The sequence below is a fragment of the Crinia signifera genome, chromosome 9 (genome assembly GCF_055691185.1).
Source record: "Crinia signifera chromosome 9, ASM5569118v1, whole genome shotgun sequence".
Lineage (NCBI taxonomy): Eukaryota > Metazoa > Chordata > Amphibia > Anura > Myobatrachidae > Crinia > Crinia signifera.
Genome location: NC_139225.1, coordinates 126,416,479 through 126,432,221, shown reverse-complemented (window position 1 = coordinate 126,432,221; position 15,743 = coordinate 126,416,479). Strand labels below are relative to the sequence as shown.

At 42.1% G+C, this 15,743-nt stretch overlaps 2 protein-coding genes across 2 annotated transcripts in view; one reads left to right on the top strand and one right to left on the bottom strand.

Moving 5' to 3' along the window:
• The window catches only part of LOC146035967 (cytochrome P450 2F2-like), a 51,545-nt gene that overhangs the window by 26,829 nt on the left and 8,973 nt on the right, over positions 1-15,743 (top strand). The window lies entirely within an intron of this gene.
• Positions 8,315-10,623, bottom strand: LOC146036452 (uncharacterized). Its single transcript, XM_083160449.1, has 2 exons — positions 10,437-10,623; positions 8,315-10,004 (listed from the first exon to the last, which is right to left on the bottom strand). The coding sequence occupies exon 2, from the start codon at positions 9,398-9,400 to the stop codon at positions 8,315-8,317; it is 1,086 nt and encodes a 361-aa protein (XP_083016575.1). The 5' UTR covers positions 9,401-10,004; positions 10,437-10,623.

Genomic DNA, 15,743 nt, shown 5'->3' with positions numbered 1-15,743 from the left:
CTCAACATTCGGAGGAATGGAGATGCCCAGAACATGTAAAAAAACAACGTATTGTGGAAAGCCTTCGGGGTCCCGCCATGGGCATCATTCAAGCTACCCGAAGGAGCAACAGTCAAGCATCCCTGAAAGACTATTTTGAAGCCCTTGACTATTCTTTTGGCACTCTAGAGGATGTAGGAGACATCCTATCTCGATTGAACCACACATACCAAGAGCCAAACGAAACTCTCACTACCTATATTTACAGAATTGATAAAATCCTGTATAAATTACTAGAAAAAGGAGGAATTAAGGAAGAGGAGATTGATGGGAAGAGAATGAAATATGTGTTGAGGGGAGCACTGACCTCTAACCCAGTAGCCCAGAGGCTTCGATGTAGTCTGTCCAAAGTTCCAGTTCCTACCCTCAGTGAATTAATTAAAGAGGTGAAACTCGAGGAAGTACAAATTGAAAATAGAGATAAAAGTCTTAAGAGGGTCAAAGTTGTACTGCCAACCCCGGAAGAACCCCCAATGAATGATAGACTGTATAACCTCATGGAAGAACAAAATAAAAAGCTAGATCAACTCATTGCCATACATGCGCAAAGCACTCCTCGGACGTCAGGGTTATCTATGAATCGTGGACGAGGGTACCATAGGAGATCTGATAACCAAGGACAGTTCACTTGCTACAGTTGTGGACAGTTAGGCCATCGTAGTTTTGAATGCACTCAAAGGGGAGGATACAATAGAAGGATGAATCCTACTGAACCCAGGACATCTACTCATTCGGAAAACTTGCAAGGGACGTCGGTGAACCCCGCACGGACTCCCAATTAACTGAGATGGTAGCAATGGGGAGTATTACATGGACTAAGCTGTGTCAAGGAGGTATTGTTGGAGAAGCCCCCATGGTCCCAGCGTTAGTAAATGGACATTATTGTAACGTCTTATTGGATAGTGGGTCACAAGTATCGATCATCTTTGAGAGTTGGTATTATAAACATCTGACTAAAATACCAATAAATCCTATCGATGGCTTAGTGATTTGGGGGCTAAGTAATCAAAAATACCCATATTTGGGGTATGTGACCACTCATATTCAATTCTTGGACAACACCACAGAACCCCAACCTCCAGTACCTTTTTTGGCCTTAGTGTGTCCTGACTCTCCATCTGGGCAAGACGTAGTTTCTGTGATTGTGGGCACAAATTCTCACCTATACAAAACCTTGTCTAATTGGTGTCTAAATCAAGATAAAGTGAATTACCTTTCCTCAGAAAGAGATGCCAACTCCTTTAACTCTATGGCCTATCAAGAAAACCTCAGTCATTCTGAAGATCGCAGAGTTACCTTCCAAGAAAGAATAGTCGAATGCTTTGATGGAAGCGACATCTCTTATCAAGACAGAGAGCAGCTTATCAACAAATTGAAAGCACTGGAGTCGGTTTTCTCATTAAGTGAGTGGGATCTAGGAGCAGTTACGGGAGTAGAGCACCGGATCCGATTGAATGATGATACACCGTTTAGAGAGAGGTCCAGAAGGCTGGCCCCAGCCGATTTTGAAGATGTACGTCTCCATCTAAAATATCTCCTTGAGAACCATGTCATCGCAGAATCACAGAGTCCTTATGCGTCTCCTATTGTAGTGGCTAGGAAAAAGAATGGAGATATACGACTATGCATAGACTACCGGACTCTTAATAATCGCACAATTGAAGACCAGTATACAGTGCCAAAAGTTGAAGAAGCCCTTGATTGCCTTCAAGGGAGCCAATGGTTCTCGGTGCTCGATTTGAGATCTGGATATTATCAAATTCCCATGCATCCTGATGACTGCGCTAAAACAGCATTTATATGTCCAATCGGTTTCTTTGAGTTTCTCAAGATGCCCCAAGGCATTAAAGGTGCTCCAGCCACGTTCCAACGAACTATGGAGAAAGTTATTGGCGACATGTGCTATAGGGAAGTGCTGGTGTACCTTGATGACGTTATTGTATTTGGAAAAACATTGGAAGAGCACAACTTCCGGCTACTGAAAGTATTAGAGCGACTACAACGAAAGGGATTGAAACTTTCCATCGACAAGTGCCGGCTATGCCAGACCACCGTCAAGTATTTGGGGCACGTAGTCAGCAGAGAAGGCGTCGCCACGGACCCTGATAAAATAGTGGCAGTGCAAGAGTGGCCTAGACCAGTGAAATTGAAGGATCTGCGTTCCTTTCTGGGATTCAGTGGATATTACCGGCGGTTTGTTCCACAGTATTCAAAGATTGCCCGTCCCCTCACGGAGCTAACAAAGGGATACCCTCCAGTAGGAAAACAACGAAAGACCCAGAAAAATTATTACAAGCCCCAAGAAGAGTTTGGAGAACGTTGGATGGCTTCATGTGAAGAGGCTTTTAACAGCTTGAAATATCTTCTGACTCACTCCCCAGTATTAGCCTATGCAAATCCAGATTTACCTTACGAAGTCCACATAGATGCATCCATGGATGGTATTGGAGGAGTGCTTTACCAATGGCAAGACCAGCTCCTACGACCAGTCGCTTATGTTAGTCGAAGTTTGTCATCTAGTGAGAAGAACTATCCAGTGCATAAACTCGAATTTCTTGCTCTAAAGTGGACGGTGGTGGAAAAGTTCCATGACTATTTATATGGAGTTACTTTCACAGTGCATACGGACAATAACCCGTTAACGTACCTAAATTCCACTGCTAAACTTGACGCTACAGGGCATAGGTGGCTTGCGGCTTTATCCAATTACAATTTTAGTCTGAAATACAAGCCCGGTATCAATAATATTGATGCTGATGCATTATCTCGGTTACCTCAACCAGACATTATCAGTGAAAATGATGACTGGATAGAATTACCAGCTCCTGCATTACAAGGGTTATGTCATCAAGTGTCCTACATGCACCAGCACTTGCCAGAACAAGTTAGTGCACTTGGAGCTTCTGGAAAGGCTCTACCCCTGATGTATTGTTGGATCACCCAGGATGAGATGAGAGACTTACCCAAATGGTCCAAAGAACAGATGCGTAAATTACAGAATGATGACACTGAGATAGGGGCCATGTTGAGACTATATCAAAAGCCGAAATTGTCGTCAGTTCCATGTCCAGTGACCTTGAAGTACAAAGTGTTGTGTAGACAAAGAAGAAACTTAGTTGTCAAACAGGGAATACTGTACCGACGAACATTAAAGCCCAGGGGTATGGTTAAAGAACAATTAGTGTTACCATCTGAACTGGTACCTATAGTGTTGAAAGCACTTCATGACCAACATGGACACCTGGGTTTTGAGAAAACTAAACATTTGATTGCTGATAGGGTATATTGGCCGTTAATGAACAAGGACATTGAAAATTATTGCCAAAATTGCCGAAATTGTGTCCTACGCAAAACTTTGCCCCAACATGCTGCTGGGATGGTCAGTCTACAGAGTTCCGGTCCGATGGATCTAGTATGCATTGACTTCCTCTCTTTAGAAAGTCCTACGGGACAAGATAGTAACATACTTGTCATCACTGACCATTTCACTAGGTATGCACAAGCTTTTGTAACTACCGACCAGAAATCCCTTACTGTGGCTAATACATTGTGGGAGAAGTTTTTTGTACATTATGGACTACCTGCTCGCATCCACACTGATAGAGGACCTGACTTCGAGAGTCATCTGATTAAGGAGTTGTGCTTGCTTTGTGGGATAAAGAAATCAAGAACTACACCATATCACCCCCAAGGAGACCCACAACCTGAGCGATTTAATAGAACCTTACTAAATATGCTGGGAACTCTTGATCACAGTCAGAAACTTAAATGGAAAAAATATATATGTCATCTAGTCCATGCATACAATTGTACACGAAATGAAGCCACCGGGTACTCCCCCTATTTGCTAATGTTTGGAAGAGAGGCAAGACTTCCTATTGACATTAGCCTGGGCACCTCTCCCACTACTATCAAAGCCCCTTCCCATTCAAAGTATGTTGGTAATTTGAGAAAGGAACTCAATAAGGCGTATAATATTGCTAAGGAATCCGCACGACAACAAAACGAAAAGAATAAAGAGCTGTATGATAGAAAAGTAAAGGAGCATATCTTAATGCCGGGGGATCGAGTCCTTCTCAAGCGATTGGGCAGTCCGCGGAAACGGAAATTGGCCAATTGGTGGAGAGAACTTCCTTATAGAGTGTTACAGAAACTTCCTGACATCCCGGTTTATCAAATTGCCCCTGAAAATGCAGATGGACCTATACTCACCTACCATCGTCAACATCTATTACCTATTACTCAGGATATTGTGTTTCCTTCCAGTGTGGATAAAGAGAGTCTTGAATCAGCACCAATTCCTGCTAAAGAAAATAAAATTACCTCTTCTGTTGGTCCGGTAACTGAAGAGGCCGGAGATGATGAGACTGACACAGAAATGGGGTATTTCTACCAAGATGGAAATACAAATCCAGCATCCACGTGGGAATTGAACTTTAAAAAAAAAACAGATACAGGAACTCCGCAGGCCATAAACAGAGAGCCAGAATTAATTGAAAACTACGTATTTCCGGATGAGAGTTGGGGGAGTGACATTTCTGTAACTGATGATCTAAGCGAACTTCCTCTACCAGCCCGAGTACGTAGACCTCCCCGAATACTAACATATGATAAATTGGGATGTCCTACTGTTGTTAATAGGGTGGTACACCCAAATATTGTATATTCCTGGCCATATTTCGGGAATCTGGCAGTAAACATTTAATGTATTCAAATTGTTGGTAATTAAGAAGTATATTCTTAGAACTGTAAGTGGAGATCAGATTTGCACATGTTAAAGAATATTGCAAATTTGATCGCCAGGGGGAGAAATGTAATACCCATTCATATATATATAAGTAAAAGAGAATTGTACAAATGGTTAATGTTGTACTAGTAAGATGTATACAAATATAGTAGAAATGTAGTAGTGGATTAAATTGCCTTGGACTTTATTGGAGGACATAAAATAGTTGTGTGTGAGGAAGAGACTGCAGGTGTATATGCCTCCTCACCGAGAAAATACTGGAAGGGTTAATATAACCCAAATGGATTAACATAATCCAAAAGGACTAGTAGGATCCTTTTGCTGGAGATTGATATATGCCTAAGAGAGAATTTCTCTAATAAAGGAGCTAAATGCAGAGTAAACGGGAACATCCCTTACTACTGGACAAATGGAATAGTCTACTCTAGGGCAGATCTTGGCAGACTGTACCATTATCCCTGTTATTGGGGGAGAAACTTAAAAGTGATTATTGTATGCCCACCTATGGGTTAAATAAAGTTGGGGTGCGCGTGTGCCCTGGGGAGCAGTTGCCCGCTCAAATGGAATGCATATAAGGGAGAGCAGGGAGAGTTGTTGAGAGTGCCTGAGGAGATTACTGACTGCAGAGCTACGCAGCGGGCAGGGCGGACAGCGGTGCTGGGTGAGAGAAAGGTGGTGTACCTGAAACTGGTCCCGCTATCCAGACGCTGAAGACAGGCGGCGGGGCTCCGGCAGCTGCAATACCAGACCGCACCGAGAGTTTGGAGCTGGGCGGGTCTCACCTCTGTAACCGCTGAGCGGCATCGATAGGCAGCGGCAGTCCTGGTGTCTAACTGTGGGCAGAGTCCGGCGGCCAGCGTCAGAGGTGGACGGCACCATCAACAGGAGGGAGTGAGCCTCGTCAGTGAAAGGGGCGGGCCGCATCGTTACAGGGGCGGCGCCATTACAGGCAGCAGCAGCTCCGGTGCCATTTCAGGTGAAAAGCCGATCCGTGCTGACCAAGGCGGCACCAGAGGGAGTGGTGAGTCTTATGCTGTCCCTGACTCGCCTAGAACCCGGCCACATATAACAGAACAGAAATCAGCCATATCCCTGCTCAGACAAACCCCAGCTAATTACACAGTGTAGTGCAGCTCCAGACCCTCCTATCCTCCCAAACTGGGAGGAGGAATTCCCAGCCTAATACACTGAGCCAGCGTAACTCATACAGAAAAGTACAGGGAGACAGGGATTGCCAGAGACAGTAATGCATTCTGCAGCCTATACACTTCCCTTAAAGCCTAAGGATGTACTAAAGTAGAAAGATCCCTACCATCTTCCATCAGCCCATTTAGTAGAGTGAGGAAGTCACAGCCCTTTCTACCTCAGGTGGGAGTGACATTCAGTATATCTGGAAGCAAAGTTCGCAGCAAGTACAGTGTTAACTACAGTCTCTATACCAGGACAAGAATTCAGTCTACTATACTCAGTCACCTTTCTTACTTGAGCTCCTTATAGATAATAATTATTTGGTACAATATTGCTGAGGAAACTGACTACACAGAGTAGCTGAAGTGTTATGCAATGGTTAATTAATTCTGTCCAGAATACCTATGGGAAAGCAGTCAGCAGAAAGTCATGCTTAACATCTAAGTGGATACAAAAGGTCAATCTACACAAGTTACTGTAACATCTTTAATTTCTCTTCAGGGATTACAAATACATTGTTTCCAATCTATACTTCAGGGAGACAAAGCTGATATATCCTAACCCAGTGAGAAACTGCAATCATTAAACCAAAGGAAGCAACCTAGAGAAGTTTTTTCATTTTAACAGAGGGAACAGATTGTTAACTTCTTTCCATATTCCTTGGCAGCCTATTACTAGAGAGAGGATTATAAATTCTTGAGAAAGTTTCCTTCCACTATTTATTATCCACCCCCTCACCTTACAGGACTCAGGTGGGGAATTTAGTTTCCACTATTCATTAGCAACCCCTTACCTTACAGGACTCAGGAGGGGGATTTTAACAGCTAAGAATCTATTAGAGAACATTATTTAGAACTACTACAAAATAACCAAAGCGCTTAAGGGTTTCTGTTATTCTATTGTGTACACTGGGTAAAATCCATATTATTGCGCAATAATAATTTATGGTCATTTCTCTAACCTTTATTGTTGGTTGGGGTGGTGGTAAGCAAACATTTAAATTGAAAAAATACTATTTGGTATGTAATCAAATGTGTTATTGGTCATGTACTACTAATGTATAATTTTTGCAGTTAAAGGAGATGTTACTGATGTCGGAGTGAGTTGGACTAAAAATTCTTCAGTTCCAGTAAAATAAAGCATTGTTGTGGTGTTTTGCCAGTTTTTTAACCTGTATGTGCTGTGTGGAATTTCAAAGGTACATATGCATAATATTATTGTGATGTAGATAACGTTATTTTTACTGCTAATTCCAAGGGCGGCTCCCCAAGCACGCCCTATTGAAATATACATACCTATATTTCTATACTTATCTTTTAACACCAAAGCTTGGGGTGGAGGCACCTAAACTGATTACATATACGCAGTGTTGAAGACAGCGTTACAATATAGTAGAAAAATGACCCGGCACTGTGCAAGTTATGGGATACTTGATCCGGTGCCCCCACTTCCAAACAAGGATAGATAGTAGACAGCAATTGCGTGGCACTCTGGATACTTTCTCTCATGAATAAACGGCAGACACTGTAGTCATTTTCAACGTTTCATTTCTTTATAGAAATTTCGTCAGGATACATGTAAGAACAAAACAATTTTACCTTATATACCAGCAAACACCAATCACAAATGTGCAGTTAGCTCCCGATTCCCGCGCTGCGTGCACAGACACATGACGTCATCAAGCCTCTCCTCGGCGCTCGTTCGGGTGCCTCAGGTGTGTTGTCATGGAGACCACACCACGCTAGCCCTTCACTTGCGCCGGGATTTTAACTCGATCAAGCCCAGTTGTCAGTGCTGCAGCTAAAACAATGGGAGTTTGAAAAAATATAAAACATTACACACAACAAGTACAAAAATATCCAGCAAAATGTTTCAAGGGGTATGTTACTGGTAATAAATAGAAACATGTAATGAAAAACAGTGCATTTATCCGTAGTCAAAATTTCCAAATAGGTACATGATGTATATATAAACAAGAAGAAAAATACAATGTCGATAAATATACAAACAAGTATTTAGGCAGGAACAGTATCTGGCCCAATGGGAACAATCAACCAAATATATAATGTATACCCAGCTGTCATGCTGCGAGAGGAGGGGAAATGTTTGGAAAAATAATGCATACGTTTCCAAAAGTATAAACTGAAGCCAAAGGGCATGAAGAGAGTAATTAATGCACAACATCTACTTCTGCTAATAATTATTTAAAGCAGGATAGTGTCATATTTTCTTTCAAACCACCTGGGGAAATTACTTTAAGTCGGTGTATCCAGGAGGTCTCTAATCGAAGCAACGCAGCATTCCTATCTCCGCCACGCAGAGACGGGGCCACCCAATCTATCATACGATATTTAATCCATGTAGATTGTGCCATGCTTCAACCCAATGGCGAGCCACTGGTTGATCACTCCCACCTTTTTCAATAGCACCCCTGATCACTGACCGGTGAGCTGTCATGCGATCTTTAAATTTACACACCGTCTTGCCGATGTAAGCAAGGCCACACGGGCAAATTAATTGATAAACCACATGTGTGGATTCACAAGTAAAATGTTCTTTTATCCGATACATTACGCCATTATGCGTAAAGGTATCACCTGTTAACAAATATTTGCATGTAGTGCAAGGACATTTGTAGCAACCTGGGCGATTTTGTGACAGGAAATTTTTTGGATTAATGGTTTTCTTTTTAGTCATGTCTGCTTTAACTAATAAGTCCCTCAGGTTTTTGGGTCTTGAATAACAGGGCATGATTTGTGTATCGGTTAACCCCAAATCTGGGTCTGCCTGTATAATCGGCCAATGTCTGCGGGTGTTTTTGATAACCAAGTTAGACTGACAGTTATACTGATTCACCCATGGTAATTTTTTTGACAAAGTTTTAGGTGGATTTTTCTTTAATAACACTTCCCTCAGTATATCAAGAACTTTCTTTTTGGTTTGTAATAGATCAGACTTATTGTATCCCCTCTCGATAAATCGGGAGATTAATACATCAATCTGATCTGAAGCTGTTTCAGAATTGTCATTAATACGTCGCAGACGTAACATCTGGGAATAGGGTAAGCTATATTTGAAATTTTTAGGGTGGCAGCTGGTACTGTGCAGGAAAGAATTTCTATTTGTGTCTTTGGTATAGACAGTAGTATGTAATTGACCATTCAAATTGGTGATCCTTACGTCCAAGAAGTCCACGGAGAGGCGGTCCATCTTAAACGTAAGTTTCACTGGGCTATCACTTTGATTATGCATGTTAATTAATTCATTGAATTCCACATCCGAGCCTCCCCAGATCATCATGAGATCATCGATGAATCTGGTATAAAACAGGATGTTACCTGAAATAGAGACATCGGAAAAAAATATGGCTTTTTCTACCTCAAACATGTAGGAGTTGGCATAGGCCGGTGACACCGCCGCCCCCATGGCACACCCACGTGTCTGGAGGTAGAACCGCCCATCAAAAATGAAATTTTTTTTTGTCAGTATTATTTCTAAATGTAACAGTAGAATATCAACCTGTGCACCATCAAAAGTATCACTTGATGATAATAATCTCCGAACCTAGTGTAAACCAACTTGATGCGGTATCACCGTATACAAACTGGTTACATCGGCGGTGATTAACCAAACATCATCCAATCTGCATTGCAACATACACAATTTATTCAACAATGTAGGTAGTATCCAATAGAAAATTGGGGTGATTCTGAACCAGGGGCTGTAAAATGGTATAAAGGAATACAGAGGTGGGTTGTAGCAGACTCCCCCTCGCCGATATGATCGGCCGACCAGGTGGGGGGTTTGTACCCTTGTGTATTTTAGGTAACATATACATTAAGGGAACCAAGGGAAATGGAGGAATCAGAATATCAAACATCTCATCAGTAATTAAACGTGCATCTCTCGCAAGAATAAGCAGTTCCTTAAGTTCTCTTGTAAACACAACAGTCGGATCCCCATTCAGTCTAGTATACACACCAGGTTCCTCAAGTTGACGAAAGATTTCCTTTTTATAGTCCTCAATGTCCTGTAAAACAATACAATTAGGAAGTCATTCGATCTCAAAGCATGGAGTGCCTTTCTTCCCTCCATTGACAAATTAGAGGGTACTTTGTGAGAAGTGTTGACACTGTTCTTAACATCTTTGTCAATCATTTTCATAAAAGTCTTGATCACTGCATTATTAGAGAGAGGATCAAACTTGGAAGGTGGTTTAAACTGTCTTAGCTTGTCTGGTAATTTCACAGCTGACATGGTCGACGTACTAACAGGTGGAGGGGCAGGTTTATTAAAGAAATGTTCTTTCAATTTGAGTTTACGATGTAACTGTTGTTTCTCAATGTCCCATCTCAAATCATTAAATTGTTCCGATGGAACAAATGATAGGCCTTTGGCCAATAAACTCAATTCATTTTTGCTTAATTCATAACTAGATAAATTAAAAACTACTTCTTCTGACCTGCTGGCGGTTTCTTTCCTCTGCTGACCATTTTGTCCTCCACGTCTGGTAGGTCTCCTTTGCTCTTTTTGCGTGTAAGAACCCCTAAAGGGACAGAGGGGCCTCTGCGTCGACTCCGTTTACTCTCTCCTTCACTAGCAGTGCTTGGACCTTCAGTGAAGGTGTCTGTATCAAATGCCGTCCTTTGAGTTCTATGACGGCGGAAGAAAGGGTGTCGATTATTCTCACTGTTATTTCCTGATAACCATCGATAAACTTGGTGATTATCATAATCTTTTTCCACTTTTAACAGTTTCTCTTTTTTTAATTTTATCAGGTCTTGTTTATATACAGTCAAAAAATATAAAACATTACACACAACAAGTACAAAAATATCCAGCAAAATGTTTCAAGGGGTATGTTACTGGTAATAAATAGATTACTCTCTTCATGCCCTTTGGCTTCAGTTTATACTTTTGGAACCGTATGCATTATTTTTCCAAACATTTCCCCTCCTCTCGCAGCATGACAGCTGGGTATACATTATATATTTGGTTGATTGTACCCATTGGGCCAGATACTGTTCCTGCCTAAATACTTGTTTGTATATTTATCGACATTGTATTTTTCTTCTTGTTTATATATACATCATGTACCTATTTGGAAATTTTGACTACGGGTAAATGCACTGTTTTTCATTACATGTATCTATTTATTACCAGTAACATACCCCTTGAAACATTTTGCTGGATATTTTTGTACTTGTTGTGTGTAATGTTTTATATTTGTTTTGTTTTTTCTTTTTTTATAAAATTGTTTTGTTCTTACATGTATCCTGACGAAATTTCTATAAAGAAATGAAACGTTGAAAATGACTACAGTGTCTGCCGTTTATTCATGAGAGAAAGTATCCAGAGTGCCACGCAATTGCTTTCTACTATATATATATATATATATTTTTTTTTTAATATATATATATATATATATATATATAAGATTCCGGGGGGATAGCGGCACTCGGTTGAAGGAAGACTCCACACTCAGGTAATAGTCACCAACGTTTCTGGGATCTCAATCCCCTTTATCAAGGTGCACCTTGATAAAGGGGATTGAGATCCCAGAAACGTTGGTGACTATTACCTGAGTGTGGAGTCTTCCTTCAACCGAGTGCCGCTATCCCCCCGGAATCTTGTATTTAGCAGCTGCAGCGCTGCGCATTAGCGGGCACCGGACGTTTGTGTGTATAACTGTGTTTCATTGCGGTGTCCTATTGGAGTGCCCCCATCTACTATATATATATATATATATATATATATATATATATATATATATATATATATATATATATGAAGAAAGAAAGTGGGGTTTCAGAGGGCACTAATATATCACAACAATTTTGATCAAAATGGTATTTATTACAACCTCAGTAAAAATTGTCATAAAAACACCTCTTAGGGTGTAATGTTTACACATAAACAATGAAAATAAAACTCTGGTGAGACATTATGAGTCGCAATTGGAACGATGACACTGGTGGTATAGTCAATTCAGAATGGAATTGACAATCCATTCTGAATTGACTATACCACCAGTGTCATCCTTTTTTTCCCTCCAGACAACTTGTACATAGGTACTTCAGGATAATTGGATTATTCTGTGTGACGTCCAGGAGAAAAGATATATATTGGCTAAGCCCACTCAAAGCAAAAGCTGCAAAAGATAGTCTGCTACAATGTGATTGCCTCTGTGTTACTGTATGTGGGATTGCCTTTGTGTCTGTGAAAGAGATGTAGTTGCACTGCAGATGGCAGTGTTTCGGTTACCCACGGACACGTCATATAAGACGAGAATAAAATAGCAACGTCCCATGTGAAACAGAACTCCCATCTTAGTAAATTTCCCCCATAGTGAGGGCCATTGGTACTATTGGTCGAACTATGGAGCAACATGTCTACTATGTTATGCAAGAAAAAACATCAGCTAAAGACATACAAACAACACTCCAGGCAGCAGACCAGAAATGAAAGTCCTTGAGAAGAAAACATTAAAGGCTATAATGTCATACCCTCCAACATGACCCATTCCATTAGGTACAAAATGCTCTGTTCCTGGACTTCCCTGTCAGTGGCAGTTACAGACTCCAGCACAGTCCAAAATTCAAAGAGGGGGAGTCACTGCCAGTGAGTCCAGGACAGTGATGCTTGGGGTGACATTAAATGTGGCTCCCCTTTTTGAATATTGGACTGTGCTGCAGTCTCACCTCTGCAACTGCCACTGGCAAGGAAGTCCAGAAACAGAGCATTTGATAACACAAAATTTAATGCAGCAGTTTGTGACAAAATTATTTCTGTTTCTTAGCAACAAACAATCTGTTAGATGATAAAGAGATTGGTGCCTTAAGACCCTTGCAGCGGTGCCTTGGGTTGGTGGTCTAGGGCCAATTCAAATGAATTATGGTAAATACAGTATAACAAAGAAAACCAGTGCTTGTGGCTGCCAACTCTAAAATATGTGTACAAACAGAAACAAATCTTGTCCCTCACTACATAATTAAAACTAAAGGAGCCCATACACGGTCCGTTGTGTATGGCTCCGTTCTGTACTATTCGATGCGCGCTCCCGCGCATCACATAGTACAGTACAAAAAGTATGTGCTGCACATACTTTTTGTACTAGGTACACGTCGGATCGGATTGCAGTGCATGCACACTGCATGCACTAGGGATCCGATCCGATGTGTGCTAATTAAGTCCCAAACGGATCCGTTAAACGGACCGTGTATGGGCTGCTTAAATATGATATATAAACATATTTCATTTAATTTAATATACGATTTATGTAATTTCTCAATAACAAACGTTTGGCCTAGGGGTACCGTGGATAAAATTCTGAAAGTATAGGGTGCCGTGTTTCTAAAAAGTAAATCACTGCTCTACAAGCAAACACAGTACAACTAGCTGTGCCCTGTGATTCAAGTACTGTGACTACGGCTTTGAATAAAAAAAGTGACTCATTTCGAAAGCTTAAGTTCAAATGCTACAATTGTCATATTGCGTCCCTATAACCCTTTCTGCTCCACCTCATTTACGAGAGGAAGCAGGAGGGGAGACCAACATCTTGTCTGCCGAAGTGGTGGAGCATAAACTCCCCCCTCCGGTGATGCCATATCCTGCTGACAGCACATCAGTTAAAACTGACGCGCTGTCTCCTTCCCCATGGACGGCTGGACTGGGCATGCTCGGGTTCTCACTACTCACGCAAAATCTCCAGTGCAGCTTAGAGCCAGCAGCAAGGACTGTTGTGGGGATAGGGCATCGCCACCTGCAGCTGTCAAAGTCGATAGCTGCAGGGGGCGGAATGGTCTGTGCTGCTGACCGTTTATACATTAGGTAGGAATTAGGCTTTCTATTTAAAATATGGCAGCTCTGCTAAGCCTCCTCCTTCATAGCGCCACCAATATAGTACCCTGCTATAACGCATGGGGATAGCACATAATCCCCGACTGTTCAGAAATCTACCCCTGAGTGTAAGCAATTAATGCAGAACTTATACAAAGCAAGACATGTGAGGACAGAGTGATAAATGGATTCTGTCAAAACAAGACATTACTGCCACAATGAGGACATTAACGAAATTTGACCCTATCATCATCAAAGGGATTTGCAGCTACTAAAGTTGGAACAATTAAAGCTTACTTAAAAATTTGGAACACGAACATTCAGATGGAGCCGCTCTCTGCCATTCCGCCAGCGAACCATATCTGGATAGCTGGCGAGTGTTCGTGGGTGGTGGACAGGGACACTTTAGCGCATCACATTGCCAAGAATGCAGCACGCATGCGTCTCGCGTGTGCACACCCCATTCTGGTGTATGGTGCCGTGTGTCGCATGGCGTGATGGCAGCCGCCCAATGAGAGCGGCCGATCTGAAAAAGTTACAGGAATCCAGAATGTACTTTAGTGTATTAAAGATGAAACCAAATCTTATCGTCATTAGTGTCCTAGAACAGAGAGGTCATAAGGTTAATTTTGCCAAAATAGAGCGTATTGTGTGATACAGAAAAGGTAAAGTCATACTGTAGCTATAGGCACAAGTTGTCAGCTATTTCCTTTTTACAGAGTACGGTTCTGCTACAGTATGATCACATATAGGTAAAATGGAGGGGACATGGCCCCCGGGTGGGGACCTCTGGGAGAGGGCGTGGCCACACCCCAGTGGGAAAAAAAATAAACCTGCTGCTGCTACCTCTCTCCCAAGGTCAGCACACGGCACTGAGCAGAGTGTGCTGAGCTGGAGAGAGAGGCTGTGCTGCGATGGCATCCTGTCATCTCTCTTCCCACTGCTTGGCTACCTGCAAAAGGGGTGGGTGGGTGGGGGGGGGGGGAGCAGGAGCCCGGGCCCCTCTAGCAGACCCGGGTAAAATTTTGTAACAAGAACATACAGATGGTGCAGCTCTCTGCCATTCCACCAGCGAACCATATCTGTATAGCTGCCTAGTGTTCGCGGGTGGTGGACAGGGACAATTTAGCGCATCACATTGCCAAGAATGCGGCACGCGTGCGTCTCATGTGCGCACACCCCATTCTGGTGTATAGTGCCATGTGAATAGTGTTTGGTGGGGTAAAGCTTAAGATAATTTAAGATAGAAGTGGTCTATTTTTAGGTATATAGTCATATGTATGTAGTAAAACTTTTATTAGTAATTTCAAATAATGTACTATACTTACTTGTGCACAGTGTCTATTCTCTGCTGCTCTGCTAAACAGAGCAGTGGGTGACAGGGGGTCTACTAAGTGCCCCTACCACCTTGGGACACTGGTGGGACATAGAACACTTTAAAAAAATCATGACCGTCCCTCAAAAATTGGAACAGTTGGGAGGTATGATATAAGAACTCTTCCTGTAATACATGCTGTCCCAGAGGGAGGTGTTTTCTTCCCCAGGGACTGGTAGTCTGCCTGCAATTTCAGAGAGAGTGCACTCCTGCTATAACGTCAGACTCATGCTATGCTGCAGTCACCTGCGCAGGTGCTGGACATTAGGTGGAGGTGGCCCATGGCCACTGGCATTGGTGCTCACACTACTTTGTTGTCTCCTGAGTTGGTGCTAACAACCAAAAGGCAAATAGCGCTTTAATTCTGGATGCTGATCGCTAGCTTGCTAGCATTGTATGGAAGCCAGAGACGCCAGGGATCCTGAATTGCGGTGGGGTAACTTCCATGATTGTCACAGTAGTGGTTATATATATATATATAAAACAATATACAGTAGGCTACTACTTACATCAATCACCCTTACATTTCTTGGTCTTCTTCTGCATAACCTCTTT

Bases quoted from the DNA above. Each gene is read 5' to 3' on its own strand.
- LOC146036452 (XM_083160449.1), bottom strand. From the start codon at position 9,400: ATGGGGGCGGCGGTGTCACCGGCCTATGCCAACTCCTACATGTTTGAG.